Consider the following 11,789-nt stretch of genomic DNA (forward strand, 5'->3'; position numbering starts at 1 on the left):
GACCTGCAACCTTTGTCGTGAGTCCATAGCTTGCACACTCATTGTGGTGTATAAGTACTGTGTTGATCTGATAACAGTTCTGTCTAAACCAGCATACAGCTTGCACACTCATAGTCGTGTGCAATGACGGTGTTGATCTGATAACACTTCTGTCTAAACCAGCATACAGCTCGCACACTCATTGTGGTGTGTAATGACTGTGTTGATCTGATAACACTTCTGTCTAAACCAGCATACAGCTTGCACACTCATTGTGGTGTGTAATGACTGTGTTGATCTGATAACACTTCTGTCTAAACCAGCATACAGCTTGCACACTCATTGTGGTGTGTAATGACTGTGTTGATCTGATAACAGTTCTGTCTAAACTAGCATACAGCTTGCACACTCATTGTGGTGTGTAATGACTGTTGATCTGATAACACTTCTGTCTAAACCAGCATACAGCTTGCACACTCATTGTCGTGTGCAATGACGGTGTTTTAATTTTATTCAATTAATAAAACACAAGATAACAAACATGGTAACTGTATTTTCTGTTTGCACACATACTCTCTCATTTACATGCGGTTCAGAAAAACTTTTACATTATACAAAAGGACTAAAAATAGTCATACGTGAAAAAAATATACGTGTCAACATGTGTAGCATCAAAATGATCATATGTCATCATATATTGATCTTTTTAAAAACAATATTCGCATCATAATGTATGGCTGTCTTTACCTTATATCAAAGAAAATAAACAATAATTTGTTTTTAATTAATAAAACTTCAGACAAACGAAATCTCAAAACAACATGATTTCCAAAAATAATTTCCAGTGTTAATCGTGAATCGGTTTTTGTTTGTTTTTTTAAATGCTTACGCACATATTTGCGATTAAAATAATGTGATTAATCTTCTTCATATTTTTGCTGTTACTTTTTATACCAAAAAGCATATCTGTAACATTCAACCTAATTCTTTCGCCAATGTTTACTAAAAATGTACATTTCAATATATTTCCAAAACCTGAGCACTGTTGGGCATTCAAAGAAAAAATGCTCCAATACATCAAGTTCATCGTTACAATATGTACAGTTTTTATCAGCCTTTTCACTTTCATTTTACACAATTGTGGTGTGTAAGGACTGTGTTGATCTGATAACAGTTCTGTCTAAACCAGCATACAGCTTGCACACTCATAGTCGTGTGCAATGACGGTGTTGATCTGATAACAGTTCTGTCTAAACCAGCATACAACTTGCACACTCATAGTCGTGTGCAATGACGGTGTTGATCTGTTGACAGTTCTGTCTAAACCAGCATACAGCTTGCACACTCATTGTGGTGTGTAATGACTGTGTTGGTCTGATAACAGTTCTGTCTAAACCAGCATACAGCTTGCACACTCATTGTGATGTGTAATGACTGTGTTGATCTGATAACACTTCTGTCTAAACCAGCATACAGCTTGCACACTCATTGTGGTGTGTAATGACGGTGTTGATCTGATAACAGTTCTGTCTAAACCAGCATACAGCTTGCACACTCATTGTGGTGTGCAGTGACGGTGTTGATCTGATAACAGTTCTGTCTAAACCAGCATACAGCTTGCACACTCATTGTGGTGTGTAATGACTGTGTTGATCTGATAACACTTCTGTCTAAACCAGCATACAGCTTGCACACTCATTGTGGTGTGCAGTGACGGTGTTGATCTGATAACAGTTCTGTCTAAACCAGCATACAGCTTGCACACTCATTGTGGTGTGTAATGACGGTGTTGATCTGATAACAGTTCTGTCTAAACCAGCATACAGCTTGCACACTCATTGTGGTGTGCAGTGACGGTGTTGATCTGATAACAGTTCTGTCTAAACCAGCATACAGCTTGCACACTCATTGTGGTGTGTAATGACGGTGTTGATCTGAGAACAGTTCTGTCTAAACCAGCATACAGCCTGCACACTCATCATGTGGTGTGTAATGACGGTGTTGATCTGATAATAGTTTGGTCTAAACCAGCATGCTGAGTAACTGCACCAAATGTGGATAACACGCCTGTGGCGCGTATTGAACAGAAAAAGTGTAGTACGCTTAAACTTGAGTTCTGACCCCATAGGAATGTTTTGTATCATGATCTGGTGAAAATGTTGCCTTAACCAGCAATAAGCTGTACAAGGTCATACACCTTTGACGCGGTTTAAATGGTCTGGTGACAATTCGGTTCAAACCAGCATGCTACGACAAGTTGAACAAACACTACCAGTACGGGTCCTACGCTTGTCGCGTGTTTTGGGTAAAAAGCGTACACTCGGGTTTATGCCCTACATGATTGTTTTGCATCATGATCTGATCAAAATTGTGTTTGAATGCAAAGACAAGCTGAGCAACATTATTCAATAAATACCATACGCTTTTGGCGTGTTTTCGATAGAGAGTAAAAAGTTGAGTTTTTGGCCTGAATGATATTTTGTATCAAGTTCTGATTAAAATGTTGTTTAAAGAATCATGCTAAGAGAAGCTGGTTTAATGCAACCAGTACGGTTCATTATGCCCATTTGTAACAGAGAAGGGTGAACAGCATAACATTGAGTTCGTACAAAAAATGATTGTTATGTGTGATAATCTAATAACAATGTGTATAAATTAGCATGCCATGACGAGCTGACTCACTGCGGCCAGCCCTAAATGATCGTTTTGTGTCATGATTGTGTTTATCTGATTAAAAAAAAGTGCACATATAAACCAGCATACTACGATAAGCTGACTTACAACATATGATCTGATGATAATGTTTTATATTTCAGCATGCTATACATGTGACGCGTTTTGAATGATCTGAGGACGCGTTTTGAATGATCTGATGACGTGTTTTTAATGATCTCATGACGCGTTTTCAGTGATCTAATGATGCGTTCTCGATGGTCTGATAAAGCGTTTTTAGAGATATGATGACGCGTTTTTAATGATCTGATGACAACTCTGTCCAAACCAGCATGTTACGACAAGCTGAACAACTGCAAACAGTACGGATCGTACGCTTGTGGCGGGCAGTACGAGCCATGGGCCAGAGACAACTGTGCACAGACCTGTGGACTTTGCCGTGAGTCACGAGCCTTTTACACTAAGCACACTGACCTAATTGTACTGCCCAACCGTAGTTTTACAGAGCGCCGTCAAGCTTATGATGCTAGGCTTGACCTAGCGTACACAATGCACTATGTGTTCGTGTGCTTGTTTGTTTGCATGAAAGAAGAAAGCAGAAGTTTGAAGAGGCGAGAGATAGACAAAAGAAAGAGACAACTTACATCCAACAACTATATATGTAATTAATTCAGAGGAACTAAAATAAGACGTACGAACCCCCCCCCCCCCCCAACCCCCCAACTTTCAGTATCATCTCTCTCTCTCTCTCTCTCTCTCTCTCTCTCTCTCTCTCTCTCTCTCTCTCTCTCTCTCTCTCTCTCTCTCTCTAACCGCTTCAACACACTGATACTTTGTGTGCAGCGGGATCAGGATCAAAACCTGTGACACAACAGCCCGGCATCATTCCTGGCGGCTCTGGCATGGTTCCTCAAGGTAAAGACTCGCAAACACTAAAACCTTCTTGTTGTATGTTACAGCTCTGAAACCAAGGACCCAAAACAGTTATCATAGGCTGACGAACCATTCATCATTACATCCCTTTTAGATTGCTGCCTTTATTGTCCTCCTTTGTGTAGCATTAAAGGTGCATTATTTGTAACGTTTACGGGGGATAAACAAACCAATGCGGAGTTCCATACGCAATACTTTATTTGTTTTAGTCCAGTGTGACAAGCCTTGTCCTTATCCTTATCGGAGGCTGAAAATCGCCCATTGTGACTTTTCCTTTGAACTGAAGCATGCATTACTATTCTCATTCTTTGTGCAAGATAGGGGAAGGGCCCCTAATATGGACCACTTTTTGTTTATTGCTGATAACTCGCTTGTTTTCGTGCAAAGAAGTTTCATTTTGTGTTTGGTAGTCCTTCTTTCTTAGGTGAACCGTTAGGCCTAATTAGAGTAAAATAGCTTTGATACACCTTCAGCAAAAATTAAATACAGAAAAAATCACAAAGGGTCCATATTAGGAGCCTGGGCGCCTAATATGGACCAGTGAAGCGGCCTTCACGAATCACTGTAAAAAGCCCCCTATATTTCAAAATAACATGATACAACTTAGTGTACAAGTCAGCCTAATTAAAATATGCTCTAGATTTATCTGTTTCGGGTTGATGAGAGCATTATTTGAAGCACACCAGGAAACTAAAGAAGCTTATCAAAAACAGAGTGAAAATAAGTGAAATTATCAACTTCCACGAAAAGAAGACTTTTCGTTGCATTTGTTTTAAATCTCGAGGGCTAGTTATAGGTTATTACCAGCAAGCTTCTTAATGAATTAATGAAAATAGCCTTTAGCTTTTATTTTCTTCGATTTGTTGAAGGTGGTCCATATTAGGGGACTCGCACATACTTTGAGATTCTGCTATTATATTTTGTTTGCAGTATAAACTCGGGGTCAACACTGCTAAAATGTAACAAATACGGTTTTAGCTGTCATATATAGCCATTTCTGTTTGATAAAAGCTTTGGCTGTAGACATAAACGAGTCCGTTTTAGGCGGCAAATTTAGAGTGAACGCTGCCAAAAGTGAAAAAAGAGAAAAAGCCTATCGGTTTTGAGATTTGTGTTTCTGCAACTGTTTTGACATGTGCAAGTTATCCAAAGAGGGTGAATACAGCGAATAAAACTTTTTTGAGCGCTCTAGCGCCGTTAGTTGGTGGTGGTCCATATTAGGAGCCGGTCCATATTAGGAGCCCTTCCCCTAATAAATCGCCAAGAGTGACATTTCCTTTAGACCAAAGCTTGCATTATTCTCATTCTTTTTGCATGCTAGAAAATCGCCCAGAGTGACATGTCCTTTAGACTGAAGCATGCATTGTACTCATTTTGTTCACAGCCTAGAAAATCGCACAGATTGACATTCCCTTTAGACCGAAGCATGTATTGTTGTTATTGCACCCTAGAAAATCGCCCATATTGACATCCCCTTTTGACTGAGACATGCATTGCCCAGTGTGACATTTCCTTCAGACTGAAGCTTACAATATTGTTATTCTTTTCGTAGGCTAGAAAATCGCCAAGAGTGACATTTCCTTTGGACCAAAGCTTGCATTATTCTCATTCTTTCCGCATGCTAGAAAATCGCCCAGAGTGACATGTCCTTTAGACTGAAGCATGCATTGTCCTCATATTTTTTTTTTTTTTGCAGGCTAGAAAATAGGCCAGATTGTCATTCCCTTTTGATTGAAGCATGCATTGCCCAGGATGACATGTCCTTTTGATTGAAGCATGCATTGCCCAGGATGACATGTCCTTTTGACTGAAGCATGTATTGCCCAGGATGACATGTCCTTTTGATTGAAGCCTCCATGCATTGCCCAGGATGACATGTCCTTTTGATTGAAACATGCATTGCCCAGGATGACATGTCCTTTTGATTGAAGCATGCATTGCCCAGGATGACATGTCCTTTTGATTGAAGCATGCATTGTCCTCATATTTTTTTCGCAGGCTGGACCCTCCTGCTGAAGGGAGTGGGTGGGGCACCAGGTGACATGTGGAGCCTGTGGTCATCGCCCAACACCGCCAACACTCGTGTGCCCGCTGCTCAGCAGCTGACCAGCGCTTACGTCGGACACTACAAGCCACAAATCGCAAACGACCTTGACACGTGCGACTTTGACAGGGTGAGCGTCCAACTAGAATCGAAAAAGAGATGAAGAAAACAATGCTTAAACGACTCGCCTGCAGTGTGCTTGCAATTCTTTGGGTTGGTTTTGTTATTTCTTATTGTTTCCTGGGACATTTCCTCAAGGAAATTCGGACTGCTATCCCTGGCGATGGCGTGCAGCGACAGAATTGCTCTTGCCAAATTTCCGCCTGTCTTGTGAATCTGTTTGTCTGTCTCTTTGTCTCTATATATTATCTCCCTTTGTCTCCCTGTGTGTGTTCAGATCAAGGTGGCAGTGTACAACAATGGAATGGAGAAAGCGCACGTGACATTCGACGGTCGTAACACAGGACGAGACAGCTGGTTCGACAAGCGTCGCATCATCGAAAGTACCTTCACCGACATCAACAGCCAACAACAGTTCCTGCAGATGGCTGGGTCAGTACGAGAGTTGGGGGAAAACGGGGTTGGCGGTGGTGGGAGGGTGGGGGTATAGGGCTGCTGGATGGAGGGAGTTGGGGGCGGAGGGGGGGGAGGGGTGACAAGCGTCGCATCAATGACAGCATCTTCAACGACATCAACAGCCAGCAACAGTTCCTGCAGATGGCTGGCCGCTGGGTCAGTTGGAGAGTTGGGGGAAAACGGGGTTGGTGGGAGGGTGGGGGTGGTGGTATAGGGCTGGTGGATGGAGGGAGTGGGGGGCGGGGGGTGACAAGCGTCGCATCAATAACAGCATCTTCAGCGACATCAACAGCCAGCAACAATTTCTGAAGTTGGCAGGATCGCTTGGAGGACTTGGAGAAACATAGGGGCGGACTGAGGTGGGGGATCTGGTGGATAGAGGGAGATGGGAGGGTGTGTGTGTGTGTGACAAGCACCGCATCAGGCCCGGAGGCAAGTAGGGAGAGGGGGAATAAGGTCTGTGTGCGTGCGTGTGTCACCGGGAGTCTGGCTTTCCGTGTGTCTGTCTGCCTATACCTGAGAGAGAAAGAAAGAGAGAGAAATAGAGAGAGAGAAATAGAGAGAAAGAGTAAGAAAAAGAGAGTAAGAGAGAGAGAGAGTAAGAAAGAGAGAGAGAGAGAGAAAAAGAGAGAAAGAAAGAGAGAGAAAGAAAGAGAGAGAGTATATAAAATCAAGCAATCCATCAATCAATAAATCAACACATAATCGAAACCCTATTCTTCTATGACAAACAGAGACCCGGCAACAGGACATGAGTTCTTCATCGGTCAGCCAGTAAGCGGATGTACAGGAAGCGGGTGGATTATGGTGTCTACCCGTAACACGTGTACCAGCGAGGCAGGCACAAACCCAGGCTTCTACTACTCCTCCACGGGTACCGCCTCCAGTTTCAACTCGGGTACGTGTAAACCTCTGAAAATGTTTCCAGAAGGGAAAAAATGTGTTCGTCTTTACAATTTGATAGCGTCGATGCTCGCTACATTATTTGACGTTTGTCGGAAATTACTCTGTCGGAGGTTTTCATGGATTTGACAGAGTTGCGGTACCTTAAAATATTGAGCCAAAACAATGCCACGGGTAAATTGAGCCAGCTATCGTAGCGTCACAGTGAAAAACACTGAGCTCCGATGTGTATAATACTCTGCGCCTTTGAAGAAAGTGACTTGCACTCTCCAATAATAACTGTTTTACACATTCTTTCTAAACTTTTCAGGTAATATGAAATGAGGATACCATTTAGTTTGCAATTTGTTATATATGTGGCTACGATACCGTTTTTGCTAAAGCACAGTCATATAAAAGAAGAATGTGACTCATAAATGGTTTACACATTCTTTATTATGATTTATCATTATTCCAGGCAACATGCAGTCGGCTGACGTCTTCGCCATTCTGGGACAAGGAGGCAGCTGTAAGTCCTTGTCACTATTTTGTAAAGTTGTGTGTGTGTGTGTGTGTGTGTGTGTGTGTGTGTGTGTGTGTGTGTGTGTGTGTGTGTGTGTGTGTGTGTGTGTGTGTGTGTGTGTGTGTGTGTGTGTGTGTGTGTGTGTGTGTGTGTGTGTGTGTGTGTGTGTGTGTGTGTGTGTGTGTGTGCACTTATGCTCAAACAGCGAAAGTGTTGTACAGATAGACCAAGATTCACGGATAGCAAGACTGTTGTTTGGCTATGAATTAATGAATGATCAATTTGTTGACTGATTGCTTGGTTGATTGATGACTGATTGGTTGAATCAATCAATTGATTAAGTAACTAATTAGTGCAATGTCTGCGTGATTAAGAAAAGAAGACTGGCGGATGTATGTTACAAAGGATGTTACATTTACACAAATAAACGTTTAAGTCTTCGCTCGATTTAGCTTTTCTCTGGTCTGCTGACTGGTTGTTTTCAAAGTGTTGCGTTTTCCATGTTTCAGGTAGCAATGGAGCAACGAATCCGCCCTCCATAACAAACAACAGTGAGTTTAATTCGGCTGTCCACTTTATTAATCTTTTGCCTTAGTTCATATTTCACTTAATTTCGTCCTTGATCATTGACTCGCTAGCTAGGTTCATTATTTGTATCATACATGTTTAACTGTCTGTCCACGTGTCAAGGCCATTGGGTCGAATATCTAGCGACTGTAACGTCTTGTTTTGTCATAAAGTAAACGTTCAAATAACGTTGCATACCATTCTTGTTTTGTGAAAGAGGATGAAAGTCCCTAATTCATTCAATGATTCTTGGTGCTCTAGGGGACTATAGTTCCCCATAGTTCTCAATTGCTGTTCTTTGGTTGGTTGGTTGGTGTGTCCCTTTGTCCGCAAGAGTTGTTTGTTCAACATGTAATTATGTCTGTCTGACACAATCTGTTCTGAATCAACTTTTTTAGAAACGGAAAGATACTTTTTGTTGTTGTGGTTATTGTTGTTTTGTGTGTGCACGTGTGTGTGTGTGTGTGCGTGTGTGTGTGTGTGTGTGTGCGGCATGCGTGTGTGTGACTGAGTATATGTGTGTGTGTGTTAGTGTGTGTGTGTGTGTGTGTGTGTGTGTGTGTGTGCGCGTGTGTGTATGTGTCTGTGTGTGTGTGTGTGTGTCTGTGTGTCTGTGGGTTTTTTTAACAGTTGAAGAAATGAAATAGTCTTTCTAGTGTAAAATTATCTAATTTTGCCAAATGATTCTCTCCGTCCTCAAAGGCCTTAAGGCCAAACAGGACATTCACTGTTGAAAAAAAAAACCCATAAACAACGAACGTTTTAGACTTTTTGGAAAAGAATCCGAAACAGATAGACTGCTAACGTTCCAAACCTCAAATGAAAAATCAAAGGTAAGTTTAATGCACGGAGAATCAGAAATAACTCTGGCGGTTTTGTATGTGTTATGAAAGCTTGAATACTCATAGCTTTATTGAGGCAAACTTTCCCACGTGACATTATAGGCCAGTCACTAGCGAGGAGTGGGTTTGAAACACGTGGACTAGGAGCACGTGGGGAAAATTTGCCTCAATAAAAGCAAGAGTATTCACTTTTTCTCAACCCAAAGTTATTACCGGAGTACGTCAACATTCAAAACGAAATCTTCCCAAATAAGCCATCTCGACAACTTGATATTGGAAAGACAACGCCTTTCTGGGCTAATTAGGTCTTAATCTTTTGATTATCTCTTCATCAGTTTGTTTGTTTGTTTGTTTGTTTGCTTAACGCCCAGCCGACCACGAAGGGCCATATCAGGGCGGTGCTGCTTTGACATATAACGTGCGCCACACACAAGACAGAAATCGCAACACAGGCTTCATGTCTCCCCCAGTCACATTATTCTGACATCGGGCCAACCAGTCCTAGCACTAACCCCATAATGCCAGACGCCAGACGGAGCAGCCACTAGATTGCCAATTTTAAAGTCTTAGGTATGACCCTCTTCATCACGGTGGTATGTCCGTTCAATACAAGGACTATCAGGTCGACGTACTTACCTTTCAACTTTTTATATTTTAGATTTGTTGAGGCCCACGCTGTACTAAACAAATTGAGATCTTTCCACAGCCAGCAGTGCCTGTGTGTACAAAAACAACGTCTACAAGCAAGGCCAGTGGTGGCAAGATGGGTGCCAGTACAACTGTACCTGTGAGGACGCATCCCGAGGCTTCTACAGGTGCACCGATCTGTAAGTACATGAGTACCAGATCTTGAGTAGACAAACTGGTCATTTGACTCTACGTATTATATTGTACGCATCCCGAGGGTTCTATATATGCACTGATATGTAAGTACATGTATTGGAGTGCCCCCAAACCCGTCATTTGACCCCAGATTATAGTGTACCATCCCAACCTGCAGGGGTGAAAGTTGATAATGTTCGAAATCAGCCAAATCTGCCTGTCGTAGCTCTGACATTTTCCTCAAGTTTCGCTCTTTGATTTTCACCATCAGGAAATAATTTCTGCAACTCCTGATTTCCAGATGGGAATGTTCATTCCTGCAATGGACGAAATCCGGAAATAACTTTGTCGCCTGGGTTTTTGTGGGTTCTGAAAGAGTAAATACTCTAATAATATGCTTCTATTAAGGCAAACTGTCCCACGTGCACAGTACTCTGGGGTTTTATTGAGGCAAACTTTCCCACGTGCTCCTTGTCAGCGACGGTGTATCAAACACTAGTGATTGGCTTATAATGTCACGTGGAAAAGTTTGCCTCAATAAGAGAAAGTCTGACAATCCAAACATCGTCGATTTCCGGTAGCTTTTACTTCCGTATCTTCTCATTCTTTTAGTAAAAGTCTTTAGTAAAAACTATATACAAGAATGAAACTTTATATTGCCTTCCCGCGTTTCAGATGTTTGACTTACCCTACGCTTCCACCGCTATGCAATCTTGTCAAACCGGACGGAGAATGCTGCGCCAAACCAATGGGACCCGGATGTCCTGGGACGGATAGGAGTAAGTGTGACTTTAGATTCATTTTCAGTAAACATTCTAAGAGAGGGGGGTACGTGTGTGTGTGTGTGTGTGTGTGTGTGTGTGTGTGTGTGTGTGTGTGTGTGTGCACGGTGTGTGTATGTGTGTGTGAGCGAGCAAGCGAGCGAGCGAGTATGCGTGCGTGCGTGCGTGTGTATGTTTGTTAGTGCTATCTTCTTTTAACGAACTGAATTGTTTGAATAAATTCACTTTTTTTTCTTCCTCATTATCAGGCGCGTGCGTGTACAAGAGCCAGATCTACCAGCAAGGCCAAAAGTGGAACGATGGCTGCGACTACACGTGTGAATGTGTGGACGGTGGCACAGGCCGCTATCAGTGCACCTCCATGTAAGTTTCCTCCATAGACGGAGTGCGGTGGGTAAATAGTATTACCAATCACCTGTACTGGCTTTAGCAAGACATGGCACAGTGTTATTTTATCAAACATTGGCTACATAATTCGGTTGAAATGATTGAACACAAATCAAGGTACAAATGCACAGAGGAAGTGATCAGCAGTCACAAGTCACGTGACTGCCGAGACTGAACTAAAGGGAACTAACTTCAATCATTTCTGATGATTAATTACTATTGTAGAGTGTCCTGAATTTTATCCGCTTTACCTATACGTTCTAACAATGCAATTTGGCTTTGGATTCAGGTGTCTTGACTTCAACCTGCCCGCAGCGTGTCACTACGATCCAGCACCCGCGGGCAAGTGCTGCAAGCTGCCAGTGTGCCCCTCGTACATTCAGATCCAGTATCCGCCGGGCTATGTGCCCCGCTAAACACTGGAGGGAGGCCAAACTTTTATGGATCAGTTCTTCGTTGTTGGTTTCACTACGGTGGAGTGCTCGTACAGCAAGGAATCTGTCGTGTAAATACTGAATTGTGATGTGTTTCGCCGAGGAGGCTGAAATGAAGGATAGTTAGTTACTCGAACGATAGAGATCATGGTGTGTGTGTTTGTGTGTGTGTGTGTGTGTGTGTGTGTGTGTGTGTGTGTGTGTGTGTGTGTGTGTGTGTGTGTGTGTGTGTGTGTGTGTGATAGAGGACTCAGAGAATGAAGGCGGCTCCGATATTCAAGATTTTTACCCAAGCTTATTCTATGTTAATACTGCTTTACATGCACAGCGACGCAAAGCTTCTCT

General features: G+C 42.4%; 1 protein-coding gene across 1 annotated transcript in view; it reads left to right on the forward strand.

Annotated features, from left to right (window-relative positions):
* Window positions 1–11,585, forward strand: part of LOC138970795 (uncharacterized) — a 102,625-nt gene extending 91,040 nt beyond the window's left edge. Inside the window, exons 77-88 of the mRNA XM_070343333.1 lie at window positions 1–17; window positions 2,984–3,091; window positions 3,496–3,567; window positions 5,584–5,759; window positions 6,027–6,181; window positions 6,940–7,103; window positions 7,566–7,616; window positions 8,120–8,161; window positions 9,726–9,846; window positions 10,517–10,620; window positions 10,872–10,986; window positions 11,300–11,585. The exon at window positions 1–17 is cut by the window's left edge and continues 118 nt beyond it. Coding sequence (XP_070199434.1) covers window positions 1–17; window positions 2,984–3,091; window positions 3,496–3,567; window positions 5,584–5,759; window positions 6,027–6,181; window positions 6,940–7,103; window positions 7,566–7,616; window positions 8,120–8,161; window positions 9,726–9,846; window positions 10,517–10,620; window positions 10,872–10,986; window positions 11,300–11,426 — 1,252 coding nt within the window. The 3' untranslated portion in view covers window positions 11,427–11,585. The remainder of the gene's footprint in view (window positions 18–2,983; window positions 3,092–3,495; window positions 3,568–5,583; window positions 5,760–6,026; window positions 6,182–6,939; window positions 7,104–7,565; window positions 7,617–8,119; window positions 8,162–9,725; window positions 9,847–10,516; window positions 10,621–10,871; window positions 10,987–11,299) is intronic.
* The last annotated feature ends 204 nt before the right edge of the window (window positions 11,586–11,789 follow it).

This window comes from Littorina saxatilis, linkage group LG1 (genome assembly GCF_037325665.1).
Source record: "Littorina saxatilis isolate snail1 linkage group LG1, US_GU_Lsax_2.0, whole genome shotgun sequence".
Taxonomy (NCBI): domain Eukaryota; kingdom Metazoa; phylum Mollusca; class Gastropoda; order Littorinimorpha; family Littorinidae; genus Littorina; species Littorina saxatilis.